At 45.6% G+C, this 16458-nt stretch overlaps 1 protein-coding gene across 1 annotated transcript in view; it reads left to right on the top strand.

The window, feature by feature from the left end:
• SNTG2 (syntrophin gamma 2) overlaps positions 1-16458 on the top strand; it is a 374485-nt gene that overhangs the window by 299123 nt on the left and 58904 nt on the right. Inside the window, exon 14 of the mRNA XM_028832026.2 lies at positions 1012-1218. Within this exon, the coding sequence (XP_028687859.2) occupies positions 1012-1218 (207 nt within the window). The remainder of the gene's footprint in view (positions 1-1011; positions 1219-16458) is intronic.

Here is a 16458-nt window from a genome sequence, read left to right as displayed (position 1 = left end):
GGGGGAAAGAAGTGGGGAGCGCTCCAGGCGGCTCCATGCAGCACAGGCTGGCAGCCTCGGAGTCGCCTTGGTGGCCACAGAGTCAAACCTGTGATTAATAGACGTGCTGTAAGTAACTTACATCTCCAGTTAAATGATTGACCAGAAATGGAAAAACATCATTCCCTTTGTCAGGCCTTTGGGTTGGCGGAATGAGCTCCTGGGTGGTCGGGTGCCTGGTTGTGCTTCAGGGGCGTTCTGGGCACTCGGTCCTTAATTTCAGGACAATGAACCTGCGGGGAGAGGAGGAGCCAGTAATTCTGTAGAGACTCGGAGGCGCAGGGGACGCGCTTAGTTAGAGTGGTGGTGGTGGTTCCAGTGTTTTTTGGTTTTATGATAAATACAAGCATCAATGTCTCAAGACTTTCATCTTTATCTTTTTTTTTTTTTGAGACAGAGTTTCCCTCTGTCACCCAGGCTGGAGTTCAGTGGCGTGATATTGGCTTTCTGTAACCTCAGGCTTCTGGGCTCAAGCAGTCCCACCACCTCAGCCTCCCAAATAGCTAGAACTACAAGCGTGTGCTGCCACACCTGGCTAATCTGTTGTATTTTATTGATTCATTTATTTTTGTAAAGACAAGGTCTTGCCATGTTGCCCAGGCTGGTCTCAGACTCCTGGGCTCAAGCAATGCACCCACCTCAGTCTCCACCTCTGTAATCTGCTGCGATTACAGGCGTGAGCCGCCACACCCAGCCTCATCTTTCTCTTCACAGTAAAACAGGGAAGTGTGTGGTGACCAGTATTTTAAGGGAAAGGCACTTACAGAGAATCAGGCGTTTGACATAATTTATTTACAGATGCTTGTCTGTGGACCAGCTGTGCATGAGAGGCTCGTTGCTCCAAATTTGCCTCCTTGTCTGCACCCAGGAGACCGTTTCCCAGCAGACGCTGCCTTCTCCCCTCGCCAGGGCCCTCAGCCCGGGAATGGCCTTCCAGCGCCGCACGTTTCCAATCCATGCTCTGTTTTTCAGTTCTGGCTCGCAGAGGACTGCTGGTTGCAAGCAAACTTGTATCTGGGTCTTCAAGATTTTGACTTTGAGGACCAGAGGCCCTATTGCTTCAGCGTCATGGCCGGCCACGGGAAGAGCCATGTTTTCAACGTGGAGCTTGGCAGCGAGCTGGCCGTGTGGGAGAAGTCCTTCCAAAGAGCCACATTCATGGAAGTTCAGAGAAGCGGGGTAAGTGAGCAACTCACACTCTTCTCACCTACACCTGCTCAGATGTCTGAGACATAGCATTGCGGTATATGTAGTAATTTATTGGGGGAAAAGAGGAATCTTCAGAAGGTGGGAATTTTTCACCTGAGCCACTGTGTGGAAATGATCGTTCACACGGAGTCATGCGCTCCGTGGATAACATGAGCGGCAGTGGAAGGTGAAAGGGAAGGGGAGGAGAGGATTTTGTGTCTGTGTGTCTACATTGAATGTGAGGAAAGGTGGTGCGTTCCTTTCCAGGCAGGGACTCACTGACATGGTGCCCAAATTCCTGATGAGTGATGACACTTTAGCCTGTGCTCCAGGAGACAGCACCTACCTTACAAATGAGTGTAATATGTCGTGCTGTTACTTGGATGTTTGTAATATTTTAAGGCACTTTAATGGTTCTTCCTCTCAAACTTAATGGTCCAAAGGTGCATATAAAATAGGTTGTGTGTCTGAATTGCTTTTCTCTTCCTGACAACAGCAAATACATCAATCACAAATTTGAAGGTATATCATGTGAAGGGATAAGGAAGAATGCATTATGATCCTCATTATCCTAAGTAGTGGGATGAACCTTCAGGGAGGATGCACGCTGCAGGAATGAAGAGTGACAGGAACAGGAGATAAATGAGGCAATGCATCACAGAGGAGCTCTGACTTCACTCCAAGGTCCAGGGCTCCCGCCTGGCTGAGCGCGAAGAATGCTGAGTGTGAACTTAGTAACTAAAGATGGCTACTTCATTTAAATATACATACACATATATATATATATATACTTTGAACGTGAAAATATTCTGTGTTATTTATCTTTCATTCAGGGTGTCAAAATGTATCAAGGCTCCTTGGCGTGCCATCACAGAGCACAAAGCATCCCTGTACTAATGCACACTGAGATCTGTTCGTTCACAGAATGAAGTCACACCCAGATGTTCACAGAAACCGATACCAACATTTATTCTCATTTATCCCAGGCCACTGTGATTTTCCCCTCAAATTGGGCATCCTAAATTGGAATTATGGTTGATTCCTGATGCTTAAAATAACCTTTATATTTGAAGCATCCAATTCATTAACCATTATAGAACATTATATACTGGAAAGAAAATTACTAAACATAGGATCCCTCATCTCAGGGACTTACTCAAATGTATAGTGGCATTTAACCACTTAGAAACCATCAGTATTGAAGGTTCAAGTCATTAAAAGGCAAAGTGAAAGAGCATTTCTGGGACAAGGTGAACTTTCTGCTTGTTTTCTTTAGATGATAGCAGTAATCATTTTGCTTTCAATGTAAATACCAGAGAAGTAGAGAGAATTCTCCATTTGCATGTGTGTGCAGGGACTGCCCCACGCCCTCTAGTGCCCCAGGGCCTGTACCTGGCTGAGCAGAGTCATGGTGGCCATTCAGACTCATCTATGGGAAGGTGACAGGTTACAGGAGAAGATATCCTGAATAAGAACAATCATAGAATTACAGTGTTGGAGGAAGGGTGAAATGTTAGTAATTTCATCTAGTACCTAGATATTGTGAAATGAATGTCTGAAGCATTCTAGAAGGTGAAAGTTTACTTAGGATTCCTAAAAAATAGAACTTCTTTATGAATAGTCCTTCCTTATGTTCAGTACTGTCCTTATTCCACTAAAGGGGGTGAAGGCTGGGCACGGTGGTTCATGCCTGTAATCCTAGTCCTTCAGGAGGCTAAGGCAAGAGGATCCCTTGAGCCTCAGAATTAGAGACCAGTCTGGGCAACCAAGCCCAAGAAACCTAAAAGCCCTGTCTCTTAAAAAAATAATAATAAAATATTAGCCAGGCATGGTAGCTCGTGCCTGCAGTTCCAGCTACTCAGGAGGCTGAGTGGGGAGGATCTCTTGAGTCCAAGAGTTCGAGGCTGCAGTGAGCTATGATGGCACCACTGCACTCCAGCCTGGGCCATGGAGTGAGACCCTGTCTCAAAAAAAAAAAGGTGTGGTATAGGGTGGGAGTGAGGTCAGAGCTGGGGTTGGACCTTAATAGTCAGGACATCTTTCCTAGAGGAAGTGGTTAGTGTCTTTTAAAAATCATTGGTATCTTGGACAGGTGGAGAAGAGAAGGCATTCCCAATGGGGAGCATTGAAAAATTAGGCTAATGCTCAATTTGGCAGAATGAAAAATCTAAGATTCGGGCTAGGACTCAGCAGGCAGCAGTGTGCCCAGGTGGATTTTAGAGGAAACATTTTCAATCATCCAGGATTGAGATAATGAAGACTTTTCGTGGGGGATGGAGGCCATGAGGGTGTTAACAAGCAGGCACACCTGCAGAGACTGTAAGTGGGCATGGACATCCATCCACGTTTCTGCAGGACTGGGTACGGGGGGCTGTGGGGACTGTGACGACCACTGCTGGGAAGCACTGCTGGGGCCGTGCCATGCTGCCTATGACTGACTTGCTGGATCTTCACAGCTCAGCAAAGTGGATGCCCCCAAAGAAACCCGGGGGGGATGCTTCCTTGTGTAGGGTGGCAAGGTCATGCAGGACCTCTGAGGGCATTGGATTCCCAGTTTACCCCTCACTCAGGACCCCTGTTTTAGGAATTCCCCCTGCAGGCATTTCTTGGGCTCCACCCCACATAGTGACCTGACTCCTATCACATCTGCCCATGGTGTCCTGCAGAGGAAGGACAAAGCATTTCGAAATTAGTCAGATGGACCCGCTCACTCTTCGTGAATTAGAGAAAATAGTTCTCCCAAACTCCATTACATAAACTGTAAATTAAGTATTATAACTCATCGTGGAGTACTTATAAAATTATATTACATTTAGTAATATCTGTGAATGAATTAAGTCAAATGCCTAATACTCTATACTAGGCTGGATGCATTGCGTGTACATCATTTAACTTTTTCAACTTGTCTAAGATGCAGTTCTTTTCTTTTCCCTTTTATTTTACAAATGGTAAATGAAAGTTCAGAAGGGCTATGTGACTTTTTCACAGTCACCTAGAGACTAAACCACAGAGGCAGAATCTATGCAAGATTTCAAGAACTGCTGTCTTGAGAGTCGCGTTCTTTCTGCTGAAACACTCAGCCTTGCGTGTGACAGAGACGAAATAGTGTGAAGGTGCCTAGAACAGTACCTGGCATATTTCAGACTCTGTAAATGTGTTCTTCTTGATTCAGTAGCACTGATGGATTTCTTTTCTCCACCTTCTATCTCTGTGTCCCTTGCTTTGCTAGTTTTTTCTACGATTTCCTGACTTTGATTGTATTCCAACCCAGCTCTCAATTTTAAATCCCCAGAAGAATTACATATGTACAGTGTTGATTGCGTTGATTTTTCTTTACTAATTGTAACACTTTTCCCGCATCGGTCTGCGTGTTCATTCCTTCCCTAAAAGGATTTCTGAAGGGAAAGCCCTGCACCCTTCACAGGCTCTGAATCTAAACTCATGACATTTCTTCACAGTCGTTTCTGAATGTGCCTATGTGAGGTCAGTACATTTTACAGAAAAGTTCTCCATCATCAGGGTAGTAGCTTGGTGCATGTCCTTGACTGCCGTAACAACATTGTTACTCTCTTAAATAATATCTACATTACAAATATTGTTCCAAGTTTTCCAGAATTCAGTGTCACACACATGTGTAAGAGAATAACAGCCCTTCCATGTTCCAACCTCCCCATCCCTGCCTCCCAAGCTGAGGTACAAATGCCAATATTATGTTATATAATCTTCAAACTGTTTTCACATATATTCAAGTATTTTTTTCCTTTTTATTCGAAAGTCATCACATATGCATGTTGTTCTGCAGTTTACAAGACTTTTGTACATTTTATGTCGATTTATCTAAATTTGTGTTTATACCAGCAATGTCCTGTTAGAATTTAAAATAAAAAATGTATATCTTTCCTAATAGCAACACAAAAACACAAAGTATAAAATATCTATCAGATAGGATGCCTTTGGCTACAAGTAAGAGAAAGTTCTTGACTCACCCAACCATAAACAATACCGAATTTTGCTATTATTTTCCATAACAAGATTTCCATACTCCACCTTGCTGAGCTTTGAGGTCTAGATTGTGCCTTGGCGTGGCTCCCCTCCCGGTCATAAGATGCCTGCGGAAGCAACAAGCCTTCATGTTGGTGTTCAGGGGAGGCAGAAAATGGCCTCCATAACCCACTGAGGATGTCCCCGTCAGCCTGGCTGTGCCAGTCTAGGTCATGAGCCCATCAGAGCAAAATACTCATCAAGGGAACGCCATTGGCTGATTGGCTCCTCATCAAGGGAACGCCATTGGCTGATTGGCTTCTCATCAAGGGAACGCCATTGGCTGATTGGCTCCTCGTCAAGGGAACGCCATTGGCTGATTGGCTCCTCGTCAAGGGAACGCCATTGGCTGATTGGCTTTTGCAAACCAGCACCCACTCTGAGGACTGGAAATGAGGTCAGCATCCCCTACGGCAACGGTCCCAACCTTTGTGGTACCAGGGACTGGATTTTGTGGATGACAGTTTTTCCACGGACAGGGTCAGGGGGATGGTTTGGGGATGGTTCAAGCACGTTACATTTATTGTGCACTTTATTTCTATTATTATTACATTGCAATCTATAATGAAATAATTATACAACCCACCAAGCAGAATCAGTGAGGTCCCTGAGTTTGTTTTCCTGCAGCTAGACGGTCCCGTCTGGGGGGATGGGAGACAGTGAGAGATCCTCAGGCATTAGGTTCTCATAAGGAGTGTGCAACCCAGATCCCTCACAAGTGCAGTTCACAATAGGGTTCCTGCTCCTAGGAGAATCTAATACTTCTGCTCATCTGACAGGAGGCAGAGGTCAGGTGGTAAAATGCTCACTAACACACCTGCTGCTGTGAGGCCCAGTTCCTAACAGGCCATAGACTGGTACTGGCTAAAAAAAAAAAAAAAAAAAAAAAGGTATTCTATTAGAAAGGACATCCCAGGGAGCAGGTGTAGAAAGGACACCCCAGGGAAGAGGTGTAGAAAGGACATCCCAGGGAGCAGGTGTGGAAAGGACACCCCAGAGAACAGGTGTAGAAAGGACACCCCAGGAAACAGGTGTAGAAAGGACACCCCAGGAAGCAGGTGTAGAAAGGACACTCCAGGGAACAGGTGCAGAAAGGACATCCCAGGGAGCAGGTGCAGAAAGGACACCCCAGGGAACGGGTGCAGAAAGGACACCCCAGGGAACGGGTAGAAAGGACACCCCAGAGAAGAGGTGTAGAAAGGACACCCCAGGCAGCAGGTGTAGAAAGGACACCCCAGGAAGCAGGTGTAGAAAGGACATCCCAGGCAGCAGGTGCAGAACTTGTGGACAACAGTGTCTCCTGCGGTGGGTGAACAAAAAGTAATCAATAGGAAACTGCCAGAAGGATGCAGAAGATGACCTGAATAAATGGAGATTTGCTGTGTTCCCATAAACTAGTAAAACGTGTCATCATGGATCCAATGACTAAAATATAGTTTTATGTTTCAATTTCGACAGAGCTCCCAGGTGTTTCTCTTGTTCCTTCAGTGTTTCATTAAGAAAATGGTTAGATGCACCGCTCAGTGACCCTGTCGGACATGGACCAGCACCCGGCAGAGACTCGGACAGGAAAGGCTGGTCTGACAGCGGTGCTCGTGCCTGGCTGCACGTTTGAATCAGGGGAACCCACTCCCAGGCATGCTGGCTGGGTCAGGCATCAGCCTAAGGCCTGTGGACGCCGGTGTGTAGCCAGGCTTGGGAGCCCTGCTTTAAAGCAGTGTAGAACCTTCCCAAGGACTCATGGCTGGACAAAACATCACAGCCTCAGAACCTTCTCATGACTAGATAAGTTTTTCTCCATGCTTTATTTTCTGAGAGGATAAGAAAGGACTCAGGCCTAGTACGTGTTTCTTTTTGATTGCTGAGTGTCCAGAGGTAAACTAGGACCTACTAGACTATTGAGACTTTAGCCCTAAGTGGGAAGAAATGAGGCTGAGAATGAGGCTGGAGGCTCAGCAAGGCAGTCTTCTTAAACCATTGTCCTCATGTCTCATCAGGAAGGCCCTCTCATGCTTTTAAGTGCCGATTTGATGACATAACTGGATTCAAAGGGAATTAACTAGGAAAGAAACCAAGCACCTGTCCACTTCCACCCACCTCCATCATGTCTCCTGATTATTACTGTGGATTAGGGTTGGTTTATAGTACGCTCAGAGGCATCACCATCCCGATGGCACAGTGCCTATAGGGCCATTTTCACTGGTCCCACATAAAATAGAAATGGGATAAATCTCTGTAGCCAGCATCATGTACAGGGAGGGCAACCGTTGTCTGTGAAGGTTCACCTTCCTCCCCCCAGCACAGTAGCATGTGTGGAAGAGATCTGCCGGACCTCAGCACTGTGTGTGGATCCTTCATCCCTGGCCGTCACCCACACGTGAGAATTGTGTAAAGGTTTTCCCCACACTGTGTCAGGGAGACGTGTTGGACATTTTTCCTTTACACAGACTGGCCCTGCTTCCACACAGGGCGACATGCAGGGGCCATCTGACAATCTGCACAGGGCGACGTGCAGGGGCCGTCTGACGGACACTCCACACGGGGTGACATGCAGGGGCCGTCTGGGGGACACACATGGGGTTACATGCAGGGGCCGTCTGGGGGACAGTCCACACGGGGTGACATGCAGGGGCCGTCTGACGGACAAGTGAGAGACTGACCCCGGTCTCTGCTTCCCTCAAACACCCGATTTTTCTTTGTTAATGGGACCAGAGCTCCTCTTGGATAGAAATGTCCCCATCAGGAAAATAGGCACGTTTGTAAAGATTTAGTTTAAGTCTGTCTTGAAGCCAGGCTGTTCTCAAGCCTCAGGTTATCTCAGCCCAGGAAGCAGAAGAGACACCCCCATGTCAGTATGAGAGAAAGGAGGGGTTCCGGGGCAGCAGCTCCTGCCCTAACCTGTTCCTTCCTTGCAAGGGGCACCTCTGTGTCGCTCCAGAGACCAGAGAGCAAACCTAAGCCCAGAGATGGAGCAGGAGGGAAAGACGGACCCATCAGAGAGAAGCTCCAACCACAGGGGCTGTGTGGAAGGAGGCGGCCTGGCGCGCAGCCGTGAGGTCCCGTTGCCCGAGGCGGACAGGCAGGGGCGTGCTGGTCAGGACTCTGCGGAGGAAAATCCATGGAGCACCGTGCCCGACCGGCCCCGCTAACAGGAGAGCCGCCGCGCAGTGCTGGTGACTGCACATCCGTATAGCACACACAGACCTAGGGAAACTTCAGAAACGTGATCTCATGAAACTGTCTCGCAAAGGAGAAAGCTGAATTTGGTGGGAATGTTTACCATCTTTGTTCATGGAATCAGCGCTTTCCTTAGATGAAGCATTTCAGAATTCAACCTGAGGAATAGAAATCACGGGCTTCCAAGTTTGAAGGAAAATTAAACACAGCACACACTCAGTGTGTATTAAAAAGTGTTGCTTCTGATAAACCAGTGGGATGGGCACTGGGTCCAGCAGTGGGTCCCCTCCCAGCCTTGCCACCCCTGGCTCCCCTGTGTGCACTACTGGCCTCAGTCCGGCTGTCCATACCGCTGACCCCCTCCCTGTGCCCGGTGCCCGGCTGGCTCCTGCTGGCCCAGGACCGCCTGCCCTGCACGAAACCCGCTCCTCTGAGCACACCCAGCTTTGTGTCCGTCTTCCCGCTTCAGGTATTGGTTTCCTCACACCAGCTCCGTGTTTCACCTGTTTCTGTAACGTGAGCCCCACAGAGAGCCTCTTCATAACGAACCCGTCAGCACGTGTGTGTGGGGCCGTCTTCACCAGACACGGGCACAGCACCAGCCGCAGGGCCTTGGCCTGTGTGTGGCTTTATTCCCCACTGTCTGGGTGGATGGGCTCCCTCCTGCTTCTCCATGGACTAATGGCAAACGTGGAAACCGGGAGCCTGGTTCATCCACCCTGAAACCCAGAGAGGCGAAGGGGACTTCCCAAGACCACACAGCCGCTTGGACGCAGTGCCGGGACGGGAGCCTGCATTTCCTCACCATCTGCCTTCCTAGCTGCCCTTTGGTTTTCCATTTACTGCACCACCTGCCTTAAACTCTGCTGTCCCCACCAGCCCTGTAATTTAATAATGATAAAATAAGGAAGGCCTTCATTAGGCAGGTGACCTACACCAGTCTTAGAAGTTGGCCTGCTGCTTCTGTGACTTTATTATGAGCAAGGATTTCCTGACAAGAAACAAAAAATTAGGAAGGATGCTCTCTCAGTGCCTCTTGACATTGTCATAAAATGTCAGGCACACGCAGGAGGGTCCCACAGTGGTTTAACCAGGCAGCAGCTGGGATTTTGTGTCTGAGGCCTGCCCTGGTTCCCAGGTGTCGCATCCTTGCCTGAGTCTTCGGGATCAGTCTGGGTGATGAGATTTCTACTACACTGCCCTCCCCTGCAGCTGTCTTTCCTTTCCCACGTCCACCTGCTTGCCGGGCCTGGGACAGCGGATCTGTATGGATACTTGGGAATGTTGGTGTTGGGACTGAGATGGGGTCTCTTTAACCCAGGTCTTTTCTGTTGCCCGAATCTCATCCAGTTTTTGCCTCATTGCCTCCCTGAATGGATTCAGATCATTTGAATAATATGCATTTTCTTTTTTCAAAGATGCAAATTAATTATTCAGGTACTTTCTAAGCCTTATCCATTGTAATGAAGAAAGAATACAAAAGAAAGAAAGAAAGATGTAAACATAGTGGTCTGTGGCATATATTCTGAATGGACTGAGGAAACTTACAAGGTTGTAAACTGTTATCATACCAGATATTACATCAAGGGTGCGACCTTCATGTTTAAGCATTTTTAACTTCACAAAATGTCTTCAGTTACATGGTAGTAACACATATGAGTGTGTTCTGCTACAGTTAGCAAACCGTCTTCGCGTGTGTTCACAATGTCGGGGTGGCAGGAGCCTGGTTCCTGAGCAGCATCCCTGTTACCCGAGCCGGGACTGGGGTCCTGCGGGCCGGGCCTGAGGTCCACAGGAAGACGCAGGGACTCGAGTCCTGCAGCCCCGGCCTGAGGTCCACAGGAAGACACTGAGACTCAAGCCCTGCAGCCCCGGCCTGAGGTCCACAGGAAGATGCCGGGGCTCTGGTCCTGTGCCCTGGGCCACGCAGCCCCCAAGTGTGGTGATGGGTCTTGGACATAAGTATTTTCATTCTAAGTTTTCCATTTTTTTCTTTCTTTTCTTTTTTATGTCCCATCAATACATGCTACATGGTACTGTGGGGAATTTTGATATTTTAGTCATAATTTTTAGGTAAACTGAGGTTCAGAAATGTAGCCACTAAAGCTGGGATAATGGAGCTAGTTATTTGGCCAGGACACGCGCTGAACTCAATTTGACCAGATTAAGCAGCAACACGCAGCAATCCCACCTGCCGTCCGCAGAACACCCTCAGAACAGACCGATGAACGTGCCTTCTAGCTGCTGGTTTCACCAATTTCTTAACCTGGAATAGCTACGACTCTAGATTTTAAAAAGAACTTCAAAAGATGACGTCATAGCTCTCAGGAAAATGCAAAATGAACACGTGCTCAGAGTTTTTATTTTGCTTCTTTATTAATGAAGAAAGCAGTGGGGCATTTAAGGAGTCCAAAGAGCATGTGAGAAACTCACTGTCCATGTGCAACTGAATGAAGATCTATTAGTGTATGATCGCTGGCTTAGATAGAAAACTCACTCCTTAAAATCCAGCAGGCTCGTAAACTGGCGTCTCTGAGTTTATGCCACCAGATAGAAACTACAAGCATTAACTACCAGTTGATGTTTGCCTCTGTTGAGCTGAAACTTACCCAGTCAACAGAAACTCAGGGTCTGAGCTGCTCTCACTGAACACCAATCTTCTCTTCTGCCTGTTTCCAAGTTTTGGAAATTTTTCTCATAATTTCTCCTTTTTGTGTATAAAGATTCTCTGGAGACTGTTCTTGTTCACACACAGGTTAATATTCTGGCATTAGTTGCTGCTTGGTGTGATGTGCAACAGAATTTTAAGCAAATCAAGATGGCTCCATGATTCATTGATGCCTTTACCACCCCTACTGTACCTTAAAGACAAGCACAGCCAAAAACAGCTTCTGTGTATGGCAGACGTGCAAAGGTAACTCAGTGGAGAAGGGAAAGGCTTCTGAACAAATTGTGCTGGAATAATTGGATGCCCATATACAAAAAAAACTTTGATTTATTATATACATAAATATTATATATAAAGTATAAACTCAATGAATATAGAACTAAGTGCAAAACTATGAAACTTTTAGAAGAGTAAACAGAGTAAAGTCTGTGTGACCTCCAGTTATGCAAATATTTCTCAGATACAAAACCAGAAGCACAAATCATGAAAGAAAATTGATAATTTAGACTTGAAATTAAAAGCATCTATTATTTGAAAAACACTGCTAAGATAACGAAGAGAAGATATGAAAACTGGGAGAAAATATTTGCAAGGCATGTAACTGATAAAGGACTTCTATCTATAATGTATAAAAAGATCTCAAAGCTCAATGACAAGAAAATAAGAAATTTGGGGAAAGGCTGAATAAACACTTCAAAAAAGATTTCTAGATGGGAAATAGGTATGTTAAAATATGCTCAAAATCATTAGCATGTAGGGAAGTGCAAATTAAAACAGTGAAATCTCACAGCACACATACTCAAATGAGTAAATTTTAAAAGACTGATGATGCCAAGTGTTGATGGAGAAAGGAAGGAACTGGAAGTCTCATTCACTGTTGGCAGCTGTGGAAAATGACATACCCAACTTGACAGTGTCTTAAATGTAAAGACAAACTCACCATAAGATCCAGAAAGTTTCCCTGGTGTAGCAAAAATGCTCATAACAGCTTCATTTGTAAACACCAATAATTAAAAACAACCCAAATGGTCACTGACGTAGGAATCAATCAAAAACGTGTGTATCTATATAAAGGAATGGAATTCATCAACAGAAAGAATGAGCTACTGGCACAGGCAATGATATGGAAGACTCCCAAAGCAACAAGAGTACATTCTGTCTAATTTCCAGAGCAATAGTTTCATTTTAATGAGGTCCGCTTCATTGAGTTTTTCTTTTATGGATTGTGTTTTTGGTGTCACATCTAAGGACTCACCATTCTGCCCTCGATCAGGATGATTCTGCCTGGATTTTGTTCTAAGAACTCACCATTCTGCCCTCGATCAGGATGATTCTGCCTGGATTTTGTTCTGAGAACTCACCATTCTGCCCTCGATCAGGATGATTCTGCCTGGATTTTGTTCTGAGAACTCACCATTCTGCCCTCGATCAGGATGATTCTGCCTGGATTTTGTTCTGAGAACTCACCATTCTGCCCTCGATCAGATGATTCTGCCTGGATTTTGATCTAGGAGCATGACCATTGCACATTCACATTTGTCACTGGTGTGTGTGCCAAGGTAGATGGAAGGGGGATCCGCCTGGCTGGTGCACCCCTGCACAAAGGCTCAGTGGGAGAGTCTTAGTTTATTTAGTGTTGCTGTAACAGAATAGCTGAGGCTAGGTAATTTATAAAGGAAAAAGGGCTTATTTTGCTCACAGTTCTGCAGGCTGGGAAGTTCAAGGGCAAGGCACTGGCTTCTGACCAGGGCTTTTCTGCTGAGTCTTCACATGCAGTAGATCAAAGAGGAAGCCGACATGTGCAAAGGGGCCAAATAGGAAGTGTGCCCTGGCTTTACGACAGCCTATCCTTGTAAAAACTAATTCACTCCTGAAAAAACTCATCCAGTCTCCTGAGAGGGAGAACTCTCTCACCACCAGGAAAATGGCATCAAACCACCCACCAGGGCGGAGCCATCGTGACCTGAACGCCCAGCATTAGTCCCCACCTGTGAAAGGCTCCACCTCCCAACATCCTTACCTTGGCAACTACAAACTCCACTTGGTTTATTGTGCTTTGCTTTGTTAAGCTCTGCAGATACTCTTTTTATTATTTATTTTTAATTGGAGATTTAAGGCAACCCTGCAGTAAGCAAATCTGTCACTGCCATTTTTCCAGGAGCATGTGCTCTGTTATGTCTCCATGCTTCTGTCACATTGTGGGAATTCTTGCAGTATTTCCAATGTTTTCCTTATTACTACATCTGTCACTGTGATCTGTGATCAGTTTTTGTTGTTACTGTTGTTATTGGTTTCGGGCACCACCAATCTTGCTCATATAACATGACAAACTTAATCAGTCACTGCTATGTGTGTTCTGATTGCTCCACTGACCAGTCATTTCCCCATCTGTCTTCTTCTCCTTGGGCCTCCTCATTCCACGAGGCACAACAATATTGAAATTAGGCCAGTTAACAACCCTGGAATGGCCTGGAAGTATTCAAGTGAAAGGAAGAGTCACATGTCTCTCACTTTAAATCAAAAGCTAGAAATGATTAAGCTTTGTGAGGAACGCATGTCAAAAGCCAGGACAGGTCAAAACCTTCTTGTGCCAAAGAGCCAAATTGTGAATGTAAAGGAAAAGCTCTTGAAGGAAATTAAAAGTGCTACTCCAGTGAACTCATGAATAATAAGAAAGCAAAACAGCCATACTGCTGCTGTGAAGGAAGTTCTGAACAAGATCAACGTGCTGAACAACAACAAACCAGCCACAATACTCCTTTAAGCCAAAGCCTAATCCAGAACAAGACCCTAGCTCTCTTCAATCCTATGAAGGCTTAGAGAAGGGAGGAAGCTGCAGAAGAAAAATTGGAAGCTAGCAGAGGTGGGTTCATGAAGTTAAAGGAAAGAATCTGTCTCCAGAACCTGAAAGTGCAAAGTGAAGCAGAAAGTGCTGACGAAGAAGCTGCAGCAATTTCTCCAGAAGATCCAGCTAACAGCACTGATAAAGGAGGCGACACTAAACAATAGATTTTCCATGTAGATGAAACAGCATTCTATTGGAAGAAGATGCCATCCAGGACTTTCAGAGCTGGACAAACGTCATTGCCTGACTTCAAAGCACCAAAGGACAGGCTGACTGGCTGACTCTCTTATTAGGGGTCAATGGATATGGAGACTTTAAGTTGAACCAAGGTTCATTCACTATTCTGAAAAGCCTAGGGCCCTAAAGAATGATGCTAAATCTACTCCACCTGTACTCTAGAAACAAAACCACGAAGCCTGGATGGCAGCACATTTGTTGACAGCATGGTTTAGTAAATATTTTAAGCCCACTGTTGAGACCTACTGCTCAGAAAAAAAGATTCCTTTCAAAATATTGCTACTCATTGACAATGCAGTTGGTCACTCAGGAGCTCTTGTGGAGATATCCAAGATTAATGTTGTTTTCATGCCTGATAACACAACATCCACTCTACAGGTCACAAGTCAAGGAGTAATTTTGACTTTGGAGTTTTATTGTTTAAGAAATATGTCTCATAAGGTTATAGCTGCCATGGACAGTGAACCCTCCGATGAACAAGTAAATTGAAAACCTTCTGGAAAAGATTCACCACCCTAGATCTCATTAGAAACACTTGTGACTCATCGGAGGACGTCAGAGTATCAGCATTAGCAGGAGTTTGGAAGAAGTTGATTCCAAACGTCATGGATGACCGAGGGATTCAAGACTTCAGTGGAGGAAGTCACTGCAAATGCGATGGGAATAGCAACAGGACAAGAATAAAAGTGAAGCCTGAAGATGACTGAATTGCTGCAATCTCAGGATAAACTTAGGACAGATGAGGCGTTACTCTTACAGATAAGCAAAGAAAATGGTTTCTTGAGATGGAATCTACTCCTGGTAAAGATGATATTAACATTGCTGAAATGACAACAAAACATTTAGAATATTCCATAAACTTAGCTGCTAAAGTAGCAGCAAGGTTTGAGAGAATTGGCTTCAATTTTGAAAGAAGTTCTACCATGGGTAAAATTCTATCAAACAGCATCACATGCTACAGAGAAACCTTTCATGAAAAGAAGAGTAAATCGATGAGGCAAACTTCATTGTTGTCTTATTTTAAGAAATTGCCACAGCCACTCCAAGCTTCAGCAACCACCATCCGCATCAGTCAGCAGCCAACATCCAGGCAAGGTCCTCTCTCTGCTAAAAAAGGAAGACTCACTGAAGGCTCAGATGACCACTAGGTTATTTTAACAATAAAGTGTGTTTAAATTAAGGTTTGTGTATTGCTTTGTAGACATAACGCTTTGCACACTTTACAGTATAATATAAGCGTAACTTTTATATGCACCCAGAAGCCAAAAAATTAGTAGGACTTGCTTTATTGTGACATTTGCTGTATTGCAGTGGTCTAGAACCAAACCTGGATATCTCTGAAGTCAGCCTGTGAATTTCAACATGAGTTTTGGTTGGGACAAACCCCACATCCAAACCATAGCAGGGAGTCAGGCTTTTCCACGTGACGCCAGGGAAGAGGCAGCTGGGGACACGCAAACCAGGCACCTCCAAGAGGTTTTCGTGCAGGGCGATGCAGGGGGGGAGGGAAGGCAGCCCGGTGGCTTCTCAGAGGGCGGCAAGGGCACGGCCTCACACAAGCTCCACGGAGATCCCACCGGAAGTGTCCGGCACCGCTCCAGGGTCTCCATGTCAGTGGGGTTTCCATCCCCACTGGAAAGGAGGGGAAGATCATGCTTCTCTGGTTTTCCAATGAGTAACATTCTCTCTGATACTTAGTGCTGAGTGTTAACTTCACCACATTACTAAAATGGTGATTATTTCATTTATCAAATGTCATCAGTCAATCTGCAAAATTTTCAGATAACTGGGACATCTCTTTCAGTTCCAAGTAAATCTGGAACGACTTTTTAGTGACTAAGTTTCACAATATCATATGCACTTCACCTGCTTAATCACAGTGCACAAGTAACCTCATTTTGGGGCAACTCACCTAAGTTAGCAGCCATGTCAGTTAATGCAATGTATTGTTGTTTACAGAGGGCACCAGGTGCTAGTGAGGTATGTTGTTACCTGGCCATGTCAGTTACTGCACTGCGTTGCTGTTCATGGATGGTCCGAGGCACTAGTGAGATATGTTGTTATCTGACCATGTCAGTTATTGTACCAGGTTGCTGTTTATGGAGGGTAGGGAGTACTAATGAGGTATGTTGTTACCTTACCATGTCAGTTACTGTACAATGTTGCTGTTTATGGAGGGCACCAGGTGCTGGTGAGGTATGTTGTTACCTGGCCATCTGCTAGGTTCAGTTTTAGATTCCTTACCTGTCCTACAAGCATTAAT

This window comes from Macaca mulatta, chromosome 13 (genome assembly GCF_049350105.2).
Source record: "Macaca mulatta isolate MMU2019108-1 chromosome 13, T2T-MMU8v2.0, whole genome shotgun sequence".
NCBI classification, from domain to species: domain Eukaryota; kingdom Metazoa; phylum Chordata; class Mammalia; order Primates; family Cercopithecidae; genus Macaca; species Macaca mulatta.
This window is presented reverse-complemented; position numbering and strand designations above follow the sequence as displayed.